Source organism: Amphiura filiformis, unplaced genomic scaffold (assembly GCF_039555335.1).
Source record: "Amphiura filiformis unplaced genomic scaffold, Afil_fr2py scaffold_117, whole genome shotgun sequence".
Classification (NCBI taxonomy): Eukaryota; Metazoa; Echinodermata; class Ophiuroidea; order Amphilepidida; family Amphiuridae; genus Amphiura; species Amphiura filiformis.
In genome coordinates, this window is record NW_027305581.1 from 15,345 (window position 1) to 34,164 (window position 18,820).

The 18,820-nt window shown below is 37.7% G+C and overlaps 1 protein-coding gene across 1 annotated transcript in view; it reads right to left on the bottom strand.

Annotated features, from left to right (window-relative positions):
* Positions 1–7,634: 7,634 nt before the first annotated feature.
* Positions 7,635–18,820, bottom strand: part of LOC140145021 (galactosylceramide sulfotransferase-like) — a 104,996-nt gene continuing 93,810 nt past the window's right edge. Inside the window, exon 2 of the mRNA XM_072166811.1 lies at positions 7,635–8,985. Coding sequence (XP_072022912.1) covers positions 7,911–8,985 — 1,075 coding nt within the window. The 3' untranslated portion in view covers positions 7,635–7,910. The remainder of the gene's footprint in view (positions 8,986–18,820) is intronic.

Sequence of the window (18,820 nt, forward strand, 5' to 3'; positions counted from 1 at the left end):
TATTTATTTAGTATTGTCCAAAAGGCAGATTTGCAATTTACATTCTAGCAACTGACAGTTTCATGCCAGCAGTTTGCTACCAATCATCAGACTGATGTAAAAAAGTCCACACATAATAACAAGAGAGCAAATATTGATTACAAATATTGATTACAGACAATAAAACTACTTGAAGAAAAGTTGCATCAGTTCATGGATTGCCATCCGAAAGTTATGCAGGTGATGCTAAAGTTGGTGAGTTTATATTTGTTTCTGTGCCTACAGTTTGCGATGAGCTCAGAGCGTTTATTCAGAGATGAGTTATTTTGAGAAATCATGATGATGTATTTTTCGGTTAGGCATAAATTGCACCTTTTTGTTGCTGGATTATAAGGCGCTGCCTGCTGAATTATGGACCAATTTATGTTAAAGTCTGTGATGCCTGTATCTTTGAGATGCCAAATATGCTTAGATAGTTCGGTCGAATTTGCTTTAGATTTCATTTTGAAGGAGTGGGTGTGGTTTCCTAGTCTTTCTTTGAATGTAGTGGAGGTGAGGCCGATGTACTGTTTGGTAGGCTCGTTTCCAGCGCTTACAGTTGCCTTGTAGATAATGTTTCTGATAAGGCATCGGCCTTCAAGCGGGCAGTTCGGCTTTGCTTTCTTGGGACAGTTGCACAAATGTTCTATTTCTGTGCCTTTGTTTGGGGCATCGAGGATTTTATTGTTGTGGGAGTTGATTATGCTAGAGATGTTTTCGGTACACGAGTAGCTCAGTTTGACTGTGTTTCTGTTAAAGATTTTTCTCAGTGTGGAGTCCGCAGGAAAGTGAGTGTCTAAAAGTTTGAAAAATTCTTTGCCTACATCCGTGGTGACATTTTTTGAGTAGGGTGGGTTGAACCATAGAATTTTCCGTTTACGTTGGTTTCTTCTAGGTTGGTGGTTTTGGGGTTTCTCTTGGAAGGTGCATTTGTGTGAAAAGCCAGATTTCTTCAGTGCGTTTTGGTAGGGTGGGATGGCATTATTAAAAGACTCCTTGGAGTCAGAGAGGGAGGAAATCCGTTTAGATATGGATTTGGGGACTTCCTTCAGTATGGCTGGGGGGTGGTTGTCTGTAATCAATATTTGTAATCAATATTTGCTCTCTTGTTATTATGTGTGGACTTTTTTACATCAGTCTGATGATTGCTAGCAAACTGCTGGCATGAAACTGTCAGTAGCTAGAATGTAAATTGCAAATCTGCCTTTTGGACAATACTATATTTCGCTCTTCAAATGAATTGAGCACTTTTCCACCGGGCAGTTTGATACTTCTTGCATATTTATTTATTTATTTATTTATTTATTTATTTATTTATTTATTTATTTATTTATTTATTTATTTATTTATTTATTTAAATAATAATTTATTTATTTATTTATATTATAATATAATATATTTCGCTCCTATATTTTATAGTATCTAGTGATGGTTTCATTGTAATGTCTTACTATTTATTGATTTATTTATTGATTTATTTATATACTTATTATTTTATAAATATTATTTGTTCTCCCTTTCGGCAGGAAAAAATCCAACCTCCCCCCTTTTTTGATATTCATTTGTTTATTTTATTTTTGCACAGTACCCCTTCCGTGTAAAATTAAACTTAATAAGCCGTTTGAACCAAACTGACTCAAACTGACGTATGCAAATACAAATATACCATGGCAATACTGTGTATGACGATCTATTCTTGCCACAGTGGCCGAATAAACCATGCATCACAGACGTCAAATTGTCATATAGCGTGTGAGCGTGATGTATCGTATAGAATCTCTCTCAACACATTCTAGCCGGGATGATTAGATGATGTACAGTCATCCACGTGTTTATACTCTAAGTTGCTCGTCCAAGTGTGTACAGATTACCGATTTAGCTTGCGGCGACACAAAAAGGTGCTTAAAAACACATCATTACTTTTGTTTTTTGGCCATCCTATTACTTAATATTATTCTATATCACTCTTTATTCATTAAAAACACAAAGAATGGAAACGTGAAACCCAGGACAGGGTTTGGGAAGACCCAAACCCATGCAGGGTAGACATAAAAAACAGCACAAATAACAATTGAATATATAAAACACATTTCATCAAAAAGGAAAGGTTAATAGAAAACATGAAAGCCAGGGAAAGGGAAGGATGATGCAGAAGCAAGTGAAATTCTCCAGAGGATGAGCTCAGCATTGTATGTAGGAACAATTCTCCCAAACAGCATTATGCCGCGCATTCCAGATGGAGAGGAGGGCGAGCTGGCTGAGCTCCTTCTTCAAGAGGTTTGGCTTTCTTCGTGCTGGCCTGTAAAATTGATTCCAGACGATGTTCGTTTTTGTGAGTTATGATGCCACGACTGCCTACTTCGATGCAAAACAGTTGATATTTATAACCTTTATCATTCAGATCGTGGACGAGATGGGAATATTTGGTTTCTTTCCGGTCGTGGGCTTTTTCAATATTTGTTTCAAAGGGGACAGTGAGCACAATGACTTGTATGGAGATGCCGTCATCATGAAGGACTACAATGTCTGGTTTTAAATTGGTGATCATGATGTTAGGGAGAATATAACCCCACCAGTAGAGAACCCGGCGATATCAGCAAAAATTGTGGCCAAAGGAAACTTAGATTTAAGAATGTTAACAAAATGAAGTAAAATTTTATTGTGACGCCAAGTTAGGCGGCCCTGTTCAAGAGACACGGGGCAGAAATTTAACACATGAAGAAGAGTTTCTTTGTTCACACGGAGTTTGCAATTAGCATTAGTCCTTTAACGTTAACTCGTGGACTGTAAGCATGACTCTCAACGAGGGCGCCGCATATTCAATATATATACGCAGTTTGTATTCATTTCTAATTTAAGAGTTATCAATGTTTTGGATAATAGTAGTTAACTTTTCATTCACCTTATCGAGAGTTTCTTTGTTTTTACCTTTGAAAGTGACCATACTCCCCAGGAATTTTTCGGGAGCATCCTGCAAAGATATTAAAACAGTATTACCAATTTCAAAAGTACGATTGTCAGGGTATCCACTACGGATATACATTGTTTTACATTTAATTGGCTTAAGTGTCAAATTCATGGAACAAGTGATTTCAGAGATCTCCGACATCAGTTTTTGGTGTTTTCTCCTATCAGGTGTAAGAAGGCAGAAGTCATCAGCGAATGGTAATGTGATGTAACGCTTCCCTTGCATATTATACGCGTGAGTCTCTTCTTTCAATTTGAGATGTTGAATAATTGGATCAAACACGGCTAAAAATATCATGGGCGACAAAGCATCACCTTGGAATACACCGCGCCGAAAACTAAACGGGTCTGACCGCCAACCGGGCCTTTTATTTCACCCTGAAGTCTGGAATAGAGATTTCGGGCGTAAAGGCAAATGGGGTCAGGAATTTTGTTCCGTTTCAAAGTATGGTGAATTAAATTATGTCCAACAGATCCGAAGGCGTCATCCAAGTCGAAAAATGTAACGTGGAGTGTCCTTTTCTTGCTACGTGCATTAGTTAGGAGCTCGTTCATAACAAATGTGTGCTCCACACAGCCATTGATTCCTTTTAGGAATGCCTTTTGGGTCTCGGGATCCATTAATTTGTTGCGGAGCATATAGTCAGCAATGCGTTCAGACAAAATCTGATGGAATAATTTTCCAACACACGATGTGTTTGCTGGTCTCTCCCGATTTATGTATAAGAGTCACTACACTCTTCGACCAACTCAAAGGAGGATCTCCAGTGACCAACAGTTTAGTGAACAGCGTTGCAATCTAATGGTGCGTTGATGGTAATTTACGAAGAACACCGTATATTAAGCCCATCAGGACCGGGCGAAGAGGTAGCTTTCTTATTTTTGAGAATTAAGCGGATGTCCCTCGGAAGAACTGGGGTTAAATTAAATTCACGTGCTGAATCAGTGCGTTCTGGCAAATATGGAAACCAGGTGAGGTTGTCAATAATATCTGGGTTTGCAACACCGTATTTATCAGGAAAGTATTGGTTGGCAAAATTGACATCAAAAGACGGTGCGGGGCTCTTCTGGCCTATTGTTCCGTTTACGCATTGTTTAGAAAACTTCCAGAAGTTTTCGTGGTGACGAGATGTTTTGCTTTTACGCTTATTATCGTCCATTCGTTTTAAATAATTATGGGTTTCTGTCGTCATCCGTTATGTGCTTGCCAAAAGCCTGCTTACGGATAGCGTTCTTGATAGTCTTGGCTTTTTTCAAAGAATTGCTTGTATGTTCAATATACCCGGTGTGATTATTTTCTTCTTTTAAGAATTCTTGATTGGAACCCAGAAATTCTTGAACGAGTTCATTAAACTGTTCACCAGCCTGAGCTGGCGTTATACTATCAGTTGCTATATCGTAGTGCAGTGGACCAAGTAATGTGGCAAATATTTAGTAAAGTCTTTAGATATCAAGATACAGGGGAAAGAAAATCCACGCATCGCACACTAGCACATTTTAACATTATAATTATTACAATGAAAAATAATAACAATCATGTTTAGGCAGATAAGCCATTGAAAAAAAAAACACCTCGAGACATACTGCCTGTGCGGGGATATGAATATAATCCAAAACCTTCGGATAGCGAGTCCGACGCTCTAACCATCCCTGAAAATCAGGTCTCAAATTGTACTTAGGGAGTGTTCATAAATCTTTGGTGTGTGTGTTTTTGTGTGTGTGGGGGGGGGGGGGTGAAAATATGGGGGATCAAAAATATTTGATAAATCTTTGGTGGGGAGGGTAGAAAATATGGGGGATCAAAAATATTTGGGTCCTAAAAGGGGGAATCAAAACCATTTGAGGGTAAATGACTGGGATAAATTATACGAGAATGCATTAAGGGATCTAAAATGAGCGTTTATTGCGTTTCGACAGTATTTTTGTGGGACATGAGAGCACCTCAGACCTATCGAATTGCATTCTGAATACGAAGCATGTCTTTCTGATATCAAATAATTTTCATTTTTGAAAATCAAAATATAATACAAATTTTATGACAAATTAATGTGATATTTTTTTATATATAACAGTCCTCGAAGTAAATTATATAAATCTAATGATATATTCTTAAAGTGTATGTAGCAGGGAGGAAAAGCCGACGGTCAATTGAAAATTTTGACCTTTCATATTGAAGATATAGATTTTTTTCCCAAAAAGACCTAATTTTTTTTTTGGTGTTTTGGGAAAAAAATCCATATCTTCAATACGAAAGGTCAAAATTTTCAATTGATCGTCGGCATTTCATCCCACCTACATACACGTTAAGTATAAATTATCAGTATTATGATCCCTAAACATTATTTCAAAGAACTTGATAAGATGTTTTATAAATGTATTTGGAATGGTGGTAATGATAGAGTGAAAAGAGTTTATCTTTGTAATAATTTTGATTATTGTGGTCTTCGTATGATTGACCCATACAATTTCTGTTTGGCACAAAAAATGGCTTGGGTTAAATTACTTCTTGATAATGATTTTAATAATTTTTGGAAAAATATTGAGCTCACAAAAATGGATCAGCAGTATGGTGATATATTATGGAAATCATATGCTCCTGAGAGTCTCCTTAATAAACTTGATCGTACTCAATTAGCTGACTCTCTCAGGACTTGGTATGTTTATCGTGACAGGGCCTGTCAACAAACTTATAATAAGATTTTTTCTGACATGGGTTTTAATCAATGTCTTTGGTACAATAGAAATATTAGGTCCAAGACCAAGAAGTATTTTTGTTATGATGAGTGGTGTGACATGGGTATTGTGTATCTTAACGACTTTTAGATCCTCACTTACCAGGTAGTAAATTGTTTGAAGAATTGGTTTTGGACTTTGGTATTTCAAATCAAGACAGAAGGAAATATAATTTTCTCATGAAATGTATTCCCAGTTCGTGGTTTCGGGGTTCAAATGCTGATGATGTTAACATCTTTGATGATATCATTTCTGGTCTTCTTCAGGCTCAAAAGGTTCCAAGGTTTTATTATTCTATTTTGACAGGCACTATAATGCCACAGAGTCGTATTGATTATTGGGAAACTGTTGTTGAAAAAGATTCTGATGATAATGGCCAAGAAGAAACGGACTGGGAAGAAATTCATTTACGTAACTTTAAATGTTCTATCGATACAAGGCTCCGTTCCTTTTATTTCAAAGTTTTCCATAAGGCAATAATTGCTTTTAATGATTTTTTATTCAAAATTAAGCGGAAAGATTCCCCACTTTGTGATTTTTGTGATAAATTTCCTGAATCAATCATTCACATCTTTTGTGAATGTGAACATGTTAAACCTATTTGGGATAAATTTGTTCAAATTATTCAAGATAAACAAGATATTGATTTTTCCATTTCAAATTTTGATATGATCTTTGGGATTAGTAAAGATAATTTCATTACATACTTAATTTTATGTATAAAATACTATATTTATGTTTGCAAATTTCAAAAAAAGAAGCTGAATTTTTTGAGTTGTAAGGCTTTTATTAAAAACAACAGAGAAACCGAGTGTTTTATTGCCAAAAAAAGGGAAAACTTTCTGCCCATTTTAAAAAATGGAGGTTTGATTTTTAATTTTTCTTTTGGTACCATGCATGTGAGTACATGTGCTGTATCTTATTTGATTTTTAAAGATTGGTTTTCAGATAACATGATTCTTTGAGTATTCTTTTGTATTTTGTTTAAGTTTAAAATGTAGTAACATTTTTTAATTAATGCTGCGTTTGTAATTCTTTGTGATTTTTAATGATTTTTCTTAATTGTTCTTTTGTATATAAAAACAAAACAAAATAAAAGCACTGGCACCGAAGTATGTGCTCAGTGGAAAAGAGAGAGAAAAAAAGAAGTATAAATCATCAGATTTATAAAGTTTACTTCGAGTACTGTTAAATATCAAAAATATAAATTTTTAATGATTTGCCATAAAATGTGTATTAAATTGCGAATTTCAAAAAAACTAAATTATTTGATATCAGAATGACATTCTTCGTATTCAGAATGCAATTCGATATGTCTGATGTGCTCTAATGTCCCAAAATAAATACTGTCCAAACGTTCATACCCCAGCCCTTAATGTTCTTCAAATCAACAAAATGTGCACACTTTAACATTTGGGTGTAACACTATGACTCAATGAGTAATAACTCCAAACGGTAATTTTTAGCCAATGAGTTAATATCCATAGGCGTGGATCCCGGGGGATAGGGGGATGGTCCATACAATCATATCCCAAAGTTGACGCCTGTGTATGGGTTTCTGACCAATATTAACCCCATATTTTACCATTTTAAACTAATAATTGCATTTTTTTTCCGTTTCGTGCAAATTCATTTCAGTTTTGTAACATATTTCACCAGTTTAACTTCAACATGGCATCGGTTTTTATGGTACAAACGTACCATAAACTATTTTTTTCGGCAAAATCCCAAATGTCAAAAAGAAATCTATGCCACTGTTAATGACGTATATTTGTCATTTCTTTTTTAGGATTTGAATTGGATGTGGTCAAAGAAGGGAGATAAAAAAAGCCATCCTTTTAGGGGGGGGGGGGGGGTCAAAAAATGTTGATGTCCGAGTTTCCAATTCCCCCCCCCCCCCATTATTTGTAAACACTCCCTTATGGATGAGCGGTCAGGGTAAAGTCAATTGCAAACAACACACAAGATACCAGTGTACACACTATAAGATTTGCTAGTGTACACTATAAAATGTTTTAGTGTACGATGCGTGGTTCTTCGCCCCTCTCAAAACATTCATTATTAATCATGATAGGCATCGCGAATTCGATCTCAATCATCATCTCGTGCGCTGGTTTGTAATGTTTGAGAGCTTTTGAGTGTTTCTATGTTCCAGTGTCTACGATGCGTAAGCCTCTTCCCTTGTCTCATCGTTATCCAATTGATTTTGTTTGCCTCTCTCTAAACATACGTGTATATTCAACATCTCCTGAAAGAAGATCCTTACAAAATTCGGAAGCATTTTGCCTCAAAACATATCTCATTACCCCATGACCGTCACCTGGTTTCCTCTTTATATCATTTTCTGTACATTGCTTTCTCGTCTCAGTTAATAAGCTGCGAAAATGTTGCAAATCTTTGTCAAATTCTGCTCCGTAGTCCAAAATCTTCTGCCAGAAAGTGCGATTGAAGTGATTGTACAGCTCCATATCAGCCCAATTCCAAATTTCAATTTGTCTTCGAACTTCTTCTGCAATTGGTGTTTTCTTGTCACTTGCTCTGAAATTATCTTTTATATAAACTATATCATTCCAAGCCAAACAAAGATGTTTCCTCAACAGTATCAAAGATTCGTCAAAATAATCAGCAATCATTATTAAGTCGAATTCTTCGTCAAACTTTTGTATTGCCTCAAAAACAGTTGGTCCTGTTTGATCTTCATGATCGACTCCTAAATCGAACATCTGGCCATTCTTCATTTGAAACCAAAAATAGAATTTCTTATTCCAAAAGTATTCTGGATTCTTCATGAAAACAGTGATCGGGTCTTCACCCTTTGTCGAGTTCTTTGCAACTACTTTTTCAACATTAAAGTACGCAAAACCAGATTCGAAGTGCTTCACCGGATGGCGTATGATTGCCATGTAGGTAGCATTCGGTACTACAATGTCCATCTCTTCTCTGTTGTAACGGACGTGGTTTGTTATCATGTTAAATGTGCCATTAGAATCACGCAACATGTGTCGTTTAAATTTCGCACTACTTGATAGAATATGAGGTCCATATAGTCTATCTGGAGGCACGGCCAAAGTCAGGTTGTTCCTCCATCCATAGCGCTCTAAGATCGCGGCCATAGTCGTACTAGCTGCCTTGTGGACTTTGATACAGACCAGGTTTTGTTGTTGTGGATGATTACAATATGGTTGAAAGGGATGTTTTTCTTGTCCATTTTGCTGTTCTGATTGAGTCAAATTTCTTGTGTCTTGATTCAAATGTTGGTCAGAGCATCTGTGTATAAAAACAAACAAACACCATTTTTTATTTATTTATTTTTTATTTAACATCATGGCGGTATGTCGGCACTAAGAACTTTATTGATTTTGATTAGGTATAAAGAGAGCCAAAAGGTCCTAAGTGTATTTTTGGCCAAAATGAGATTTTTGATACCAAAATGAGATTTTTGGTACCAAAATGAGATGTTTGGTACCAAAATGAGATTGTGGGTACCAAATGATAACAACACTGTGCACCTTTATTTGATTGTATAGCCATAATGAGGCTATAGCTACAGAAACTGTTATCAGCGAAAATGTAACTTATACCTGCGTTAATGTGGGAGAGACAGAAGACCCTTAGTACAAAAGTACCTGTATCCTGTATCTCAACGTAGCATGTCTGCACATTGGGCAGGAGCAAAATAATCCTTACAACACTTGGCACCTTATGATTGTAAAGGGGTCTATTGCCATTTGGTCTAATACCATTTGGTCTAATTCCCGTTTAGTCTATATTCAATTTGCCTATTACCAGAAAGGCTAATTGCCACTTAGTCTAATAATCATATAGTCTAATGTCCATTTAGTCTAACATAGTTTGGTCTAATAACCAGTATGTCTACTAACCATATAGTCTAATAACCATTTGGTCTAATATTTCTTCAATAACCGTTTGGTCTAATAACCGTTTGGTCTAATAACCGTTAGGTCTAATACTTGTATGATCTAATAACCATTTAGTCTAATACAATTTCGTCTATTTATTAATAAACTAAATGCTTGTAAGACTAAAATGGTTTGTAGACCAAATGGGTATTAGACCAAATGGCAAATACCCTGATTGTAAACCGCGAACAAACCCTTCGGAATAACGACCCTTGTTTTAAATTCGGAATAACGACCCTTGTTTTAAATTCGGAATAACGAGCCTAGTTGTAAATTCGGAATAACGAGCCCTGTTTTAAATTCGGAGTAATGACCCTTCGGAATAACGACCCTTGTTTTAAATTCGGAATAACGAGCCTAGTTGTAAATTCGGAATAACGGGCCCTGTTTTAAATTCGGAGTAATGACCCTTCGGAATAACGACCCTTTGGAATAACGACCCTTCGGAATACCAAACCTTGTTGTAAATTCGGAGTAATGACCCTTCGGAATAACGGTCCTTCGGAATAACGAACCTTATCGTTAATTCGGAGTAATGAACCTTCGGAATAACGACCCTTCGGAATAACGAAGCGAAACCGGCCACAGAAACTGTTATCAGCCAAAATGCATGCACGTATTATTTTTTGGGGTGGGGGTGGAGCTCGGCTAATGAGTTATTAAAGAAAAAGGGCAGGGCAGAAGGGCGGCAAGAGGAATGAAATAATGAAAAGGTTCTAAAGTATTGGAAAGGTTTAAAATAATCAACACTCAAATAAAAATTGATAAACAGTGGGCAGAATGTTGTGCCCCCCCCCCCACCCCCACCCCTCCACACTACTTTTTGGCTGAGCAGTTTTACGGTTGCTGTCAGATGTGTGTGAAAAAATCTCCCAAGTTAGAATGTGAGTGTGTCAATCTCCCCCAGTTGGAATACACATGAAGACCTGAGCGCAAGAAGGTGTCACATATTGAGTGGAAAAACAAGGGTTTACCTTTTATGACAAATGATTCTTTTTGTCCTTACTCTTTTCGTGCATGATTTTGTATTAATGAAGTACATGATCAAATTTCTGACATGATGCCATGACATCGTCACTCTGCTTTTATCAGTTTATTTTATAATTTAGAGTCCACTCATTTTAAAAGTTCTTCTATATACAAAAACACACTGATGTTGCAAGCCCAATATCAAATAACCATGTGTCAACATTAAAATATACACATATACATGTATATATTTGATACTAGAGAGTTTGCGAAATGAAGTTTGAAAATAGACTGCAACTAGAACGGCAACTTCATCGATTGGATTTCTTGCTCAAACGCGAGCGTCATGGTTTCTGTGCAGCGTCTTGTCCTTTAATTAAACTAGGGACTCGTGTATCAATGGGCGATCATAAAAAAGGCATGTACAAGCGACTGCAACAAAAATCCTCCCTTTTGCTTGGTCAAAAGGTTTGTTGGGAACACTTCAATACAAAAAGCGCTTCATTTGAATAAACATGAATGGCCTCTTTTGGCGATGATCTACCGGTATGCAATGGAAATTATGGTTTGAGCCTATACGCTAATATTACTCTTAAACTTGTTTCAATCAAATATTCTTGTGACGGGCATATATTATTAATATAAAAAAGGGTCAGTTATTCCAGTAAACGTTAGCTTTGTGAAGTTCATATTTCCATTTTTTTGTATTTAGCGCGTTTTTACTTCTTTGCCTTTGAGAAGTCAAAAACAACCCTAGGATCTATGGGTAGGGCCTTTAGATTCCCTGTCTTCCAATATGAAAAGCCTAATAATAAAAAAGTAGTTTAATTCAGAACAAATCAAACGATTTTTAAGGGCTATGCAATAATTATGACCCTCCCCTCCCCGAACGCTTGCCCCCCCCCTCGGCCTGCCAAAATCGCTGCCCCCACCCTCTTTCGGCACCCCCCTTGCACATACCACATTTTTGGGATCCCAATTTGCATTTGCGCGAGCAGAAAAATGTGCATGTTAAAGCTTTTCCGTACTGTTTTCCTAAGCCGTTTTAAGGCGTTTTATATGGATGGCGGAAACCTTCAAAATACGCCTAAGAATACGCCTAACCTTAGACGTCTAAGATGCAATCTTAGGCGTCTAAGAAATTCGCGGTAGACATACATCAACGAATCACAGGACCAGAAATCCCAAACAACCAATCATCTAAGGCGTATTCAATTATTGACCAATGAAATCTTAGACGCCTAAGATTTTACACGCCTAAGAATAAGTCTTACACGTCTAAGCTTGACATTTTAGTGATGAACGGTATCACCAATGTGATAGCTCTTAAAAGCACCTTGGAAGACTACTAGCAGCTCGTATTACAGATACCATGCGCAGTGCGATGAAAGTACCACAGGATATTCAGTTCCGTCATCTCTGGTTCAGGTTATCTATAGGAATAAGTTTCGAATAGAAGTGCCATTATAATCCGGCAGAATGGCAAATCGCCGCCCCATTTTGTACCAGGTTATAGAGCAGGTTGCCAACATAGCCTTCAACATCATCTACAGGGTCTGTGGCGTGGTGGAGGGTTAAATTTGCGTCGGGGACATTTTTTTTATAAAATAGGGTTGGTGCAAACAATTTTGGCAGGTCCAAACGGGACACAAGCAATTTTTTTACACGGCACCTTTTAAATAGCCATAACATGCTCTAAATTCAGTGGCAATGCCGGGGGATCCGGGAGCGTCTTGGGGGTAAAATATAACCCTCCATTGCTATGGACATTGGCGCCAATCCAGCTTGAAATGCGTGGTAGAGAATCCGCAACAACATTTCTTTTCAAAATAGCTCAATTCGGTTAAATGCAGCAGTTGTCATGGTTGTGTTTAAATTACAATTAGATACGTTGAAAGAGTGAGAAGTGCACTATTTACTCTCTAGCAACCGTCAAAGGACGCAATTATTTGTTGTATAAAAGCATAGCAACGAATCCTCGTTTTCAAATCCTCGTTTTATAAACACTTATATATAAGATTATAAAACGAGGATCAAAAACCGAGGATCGGCTTAATATTCCATTTCCGGACGTCGTATGCCATTAAAACGCCCTGAGTAGCGTTCTAATACCGAAACAATTACTATTCCAAGTTTAAGGGGTCACTATGATACCTACTTCATCATTTTTAAGAAATTAATTTCGTGTGTGCATCTTTGACTCTCAATGACATATAGGTTATTCAGATATTGGTGGAGGGGTCCCCGGGGTGCTCCCATGGACGTAGTAGGGGCATGGGGATGTTATTAGAGTGAGAAGCGCACTATTTACACTCTATCAACCGTCAAAGGACGCAATTATTTGTTGTATAAAAGCATAGCAACGAATCCTCGTTTTCCAATCCTCGGTTTATAAACACCTAATATATAAGGTTATAAAACGAGGATCAAAAACCGAGAATCGGCTTAATATTCCATTTCCGGACGTCGTATGCCATTAAAACGCCCTGAGTAGCGTCCTAATACCGAAACGATTACTTTTCCAAGTTTAAGGGGTCACTATGATACCTACATCATCATTTGTAAGAAATTAATTTCGTGTGTGCATCTTTGACTCTCAATGACATATAGGTTATTCAGATATTGGTGGAGGGGTCCCCGGGGTGCTCCCATGGACGTAGTAGGGGCATGGGGATGTTACTAGAGTGAGAAGCGCACTATTTACTCTCTATCAACCGTCAAAGGACGCAACTATTTATTGTATAAAAGCATAGCAACGGATCCTCGTTTTATAAACACATATATATAAGATTATAAAACGAGGATCGAAAACCGAGGATCGGCTTAATATTTAATTTTCGGACGTCGTATGCCATTAAAACTCATTGAGTAGCGTCCTAATACCGAAACGATTACTATTTCAAGTTTAAAGGGTCACTATGATACCTACTTCATCATTTTTAAGAAATTAAATTTGTGTGTGTATCTTTGACTCTCAATGACATATAGGTTATTCAGATATCGGTAGAGGGGTCCCCAGGAATACTCCCATGGACGTATTAGGGGCATGGGGATGTTATTAGAGTAAGAAGCGCACTATTAACTCTCTATCAACCGTCAAAGGACGCAATTATTTGTTGTATAAAAGCATAGCAACGAATCCTCGTTTTCCAATCCTCGGTTTATAAACACCTATATATAGGGTTATAAAACGAGGATCGAAAACCGAGGATCGGCTTAATATTCCATTTCCGGACGTCGTATGCCATTAAAACGCCCTGAGTAGCGTCCTAATACCGAAACAATTACTTTTCCAAGTTTAAGGGGTCACTATGATACCTACATCATCATTTGTAAGAAATTAATTTCGTGTGTGCATCTTTGACTCTCAATGATATATAGGTTATTCAGATATTGGTGGAGGGGTCCCCAGGATGCTCCCATGGACGTAGTAGGGGCATGGGGATGTTATTAGAGTGAGAAGCGCACTATTTACTCTCTATCAACCGTCAAAGGACGCAACTATTTATTGTATAAAAGCATAGCAACGGATCCTCGTTTTATAAACACCTATATATAAGATTATAAAACGAGGATCGAAAACCGAGGATCGGCTTAATATTTAATTTTCGGACGTCGTATGCCATTAAAACTCATTGAGTAGCGTCCTAATACCGAAACGATTACTATTTCAAGTTTAAAGGGTCACTATGATACCTACTTCATCATTTTTAAGAAATTAAATTTGTGTGTGTATCTTTGACTCTCAATGACATATAGGTTATTCAGATATCGGTAGAGGGGTCCCCAGGGATACTCCCATGGACGTATTAGGGGCATGGGGATGTTATTAGAGTAAGAAGCGCACTATTTACTCTCTATCAACCGTCAAAGGACGCAATTATTTGTTGTATAAAAGCATAGCAACGAATCCTCGTTTTCCAATCCTCGGTTTATAAACACCTATATATAGGGTTATAAAACGAGGATCGAAAACCGAGGATCGGCTTAATATTCCATTTCCGGACGTCGTATGCCATTAAAACGCCCTGAGTAGCGTCCTAATACCGAAACAATTACTTTTCCAAGTTTAAGGGGTCACTATGATACCTACATCATCATTTGTAAGAAATTAATTTCGTGTGTGCATCTTTGACTCTCAATGATATATAGGTTATTCAGATATTGGTGGAGGGGTCCCCAGGATGCTCCCATGGACGTAGTAGGGGCATGGGGATGTTATTAGAGTGAGAAGCGCACTATTTACTCTCTATCAACCGTCAAAGGACGCAATTATTTATTGTATAAAAGCATAGCAACGGATCCTCGTTTTATAAACACCTATATATAAGATTATAAAACGACGATCGAAAACCGAGGATCGGCTTAATATTTCATTTTCGGACGTCGTATGCCATTAAAATTCTTTGAGTAGCGTCCTAATACCGAAACGATTACTATTTCAAGTTTAAAGGGTCACTATGATACCTACTTCATCATTTTTAAGAAATTAAATTTGTGTGTGTATCTTTGACTCTCAATGACATATAGGTTATTCAGATATCGGTAGAGGGGTCCCCAGGGATACTCCCATGGACGTATTAGGGGCATGGGGATGTTATTAGAGTAAGAAGCGCACTATTTACTCTCTATCAACCGTCAATGGACGCAATTATTTGTTGTATAAAAGCATAGCAACGAATCCTCGTTTTCAAATCCTCGGTTTATAAACACCTATATATAGGGTTATAAAACGAGGATCAAAAACCGAGGATCGGCTTAATATTCCATTTCCGGACGTCGTATGCCATTAAAACGCCCTGAGTAGCGTCCTAATACCGAAACGATTACTTTTCCAAGTTTAAGGGGTCACTATGATACCTACATCATCATTTGTAAGAAATTAATTTCGTGTGTGCATCTTTGACTCTTAATGATATATAGGTTATTCAGATATTGGTGGAGGGGTCCCCGGGATGCTCCCATGGACGTAGTAGGGGCATGGGGATGTTATTAGAGTGAGAAGCGCACTATTTACTCTCTATCAACCGTCAAAGGACGCAATTATTTATTGTATAAAAGCATAGCAACGGATCCTCGTTTTATAAACACCTATATATAAGATTATAAAACGAGGATCGAAAACCGAGGATCGGCTTAATATTTCATTTTCGGACGTCGTATGCCATTAAAACTCTTTGAGTAGCGTCCTAATACCGAAACGATTACTATTTCAAGTTTAAAGGGTCACTATGATACCTACTTCATCATTTTTAAGAAATTAAATTTGTGTGTGTATCTTTGACTCTCAATGACATATAGGTTATTCAGATATCGGTAGAGGGGTCCCCAGGGATACTCCCATGGACGTATTAGGGGCATGGGGATGTTATTAGAGTAAGAAGCGCACTATTTACTCTCTATCAATTGTCAAAGGACGCAATTATTTGTTGTATAAAAGCATAGCAACGAATCCTCGTTTTCCAATCCTCTGTTTATAAACACCTATATATAGGGTTATAAAACGAGGGTCGAAAACCGAGGATCGGCTTAATATTCCATTTCCGGACGTCGTATGCCATTAAAACTCACTGAGTAGCGTCCTAATACCGAAACGATTACTATTCCAAGTTTAAGGGGTCACTATGATACCTATTTCATCATTTGTAAGAAATTAATTTCGTGTGTGCATCTTTGATTCTCAATGACATATAGGTTATTCAGATATTGGTGGAGGGGTCCCCGGGGTGCTCCCATGGACGTAGTAGGGGCATGGGGATGTTATTAGAGTGAGAAGCGCACTATTTACTCTCTATCAACCGTCAAAGGACGCAATTATTTGTTGTATAAAAGATAGCAACGAATCCTCGTTTTCCAATCCTCGGTTTATAAACACCTATATATAAGGTTATAAAACGAGGATCGAAAACCGAGGATCGGCTTAATATTTCATTTCCAGACGTCGTATGCCATTAAACCTCCAGCTCCCCAACACAGAAGTTTAAGGGTCACTATGGTACCTACTTCATGTTAAAGAAATTAATTTCGTGTGTGCATCTTTGACTCTCAATCACATATATATATATGTTATTCGGATATTGGTGGAGGGGTCCCCGTGGGTGCTCCCATGAACCTAGTAGGGGCATGGGGATGTTATTAGACGTCGTATGTCATTGAAACTCTCTCAGTGAAACTCTCTCTTCCTAATACTGAAAGGATTACTATTCCAACTTTAAATGGTCACTGCGATACCTAGTTCATCATGTTGTTGAAATTAATTTCATGTGTACATCTTTGACTCTCAGTAACATATAGACTCCTCAACAAAAGTTTGGAAAGTTTTTTCAAGCATCTGTATCTCAAATTATTTGTGACATATTCATATCGTGTTGCATATCACTGGATAGCTACAATACTCCCCTTAACAATGACACCCTATTTGAAATAATAACATTTTTCGCGGCTGAGTACACGCCTTGTGAATATAGTGGGCCTCAGAATCTGGGACCTAATGCACAATCTGGGACCTAATGCAAACCTCCAAGATGACACCGCTCGCTCCACATAGCCACGGTAGTCAACGACTACCTACAGAATATGGGAGTAGAGTCAAAATGGCCTGCCATCAGGCCGGACCCGGTTGAACACTTGTGGGACCAGCTTGATCGTGCTGTGCGTGCCAGAGAAGCCCATATGCAACCACATTGAATGACCTGCGACGAATCCTTGTTGAAGAATGGAATTCCATCCCACAGTAACGTGTAACCAGGTCGGTGAGCAGCATGAAGAGAAGGTGCCTGACTATTGTGGCTGCCTGTGTTTTTTCCACCCGCTATTGAGGTTTGTGGCTAGCTTTGTTTGAGCACAGAATAATGGTTAATTTGGCAAATTCTGTTTGAGACCCCACTACATTCACAAGGCGTGTACTCAGCCGTGAAAAATGTTATTGTTTTACATGGGGTGTCATTGTAAAGGGGAGTAGTGTAGCTATCCAGTGATATGCAACACGATATGAATATGTCACAAATAATTGGAGACACATGTGCCTGACAAAACTTTCCAAACTTTTGTTGAGGAGTTTATGTTATTCAGATATTGGTGGAGGGATCCCAGAGGTGCTCCAATGGACGTAATATATTTGTAATAATATTTCAAATGTAGTAGAATTAAGATGGTCCCGTAGCCAGCCATCCGAGTTAGGGGAGGGGTTCGTTTTTGCAGATTTTAGGTAATTATTATTAAATGATGTAAGTAATGGCCTCATAGCGGCCATCGCGCCACGCAAGTGCGGCCCAGGGGGTGTCTGAAATGAAAGAATTTTGAAAAATGAAGTCCCTTGTACCATTTTACCATTATTTTCGGGAATATATGGGTTTAAATATTATAACAAAGAGGCAAATTATAGCGGTTATAACAAGAAAAAGGTGCAATTCTGGCGCAGGGGTTGGATTTCGGTAGGGGGGGGGGCATTTTTTTTACAGAATTTTGAACTATGAAATGTATTCCCAACTGAAGGCATTCGGTGCACCTATGTTTATGTTTTCAATATATTATAGCAAAGAGACCAATGAGCGCGATTAAAATAAGAAAAGGTTGCAAAAAAGGGAGTGTTCATAAATACCTTGGTGGTGGTGTTTGGGGAGGGGCAAATGTCAGTTTCAGCCCTGTGTTACTACAATGTAGAGTAGACCTACAATATGGGTAAGTCAAGGAAACACTGGTACTTTTACCATAGAATTTTATGTCTCTACCCCGAGATCTCTTCAAAGTAGGCTACAAACATGATTATGCACCAATCTAGTTAAAAACTGGGAAAACTGCAACTAAATCAAGAAAATATTGCAAATAAATTGGATTTCTTTGCGCATACATTATTTTGCGCACTTCAGTTTAGGCCTACTATGTCTTATGTTCACTATTATGCCAATGTGTAGAATTACCACAGGGCAGAGGGGCAAAGGCCCAGGTGCCATTGTCTTAGGGGGCCAAAACTCAGTGATGCGTGTTACATACATACATACATTTGAAGCATTTATATAGCGCTACATACATAAAGAGCGCAGCGCATATGACAAAAATTACAAAATAACATGGCAAAAGATGAAACCAGAGTAATCAAATACAAAAGAACATAAAAAGTGTTGTGTGCATGTGTGAGATTTTGACCAAATTAATAAAATATTTGACCATTTTAGCTTTTTGCACAAATTTGTTCCAAATTTTAACAATATTTG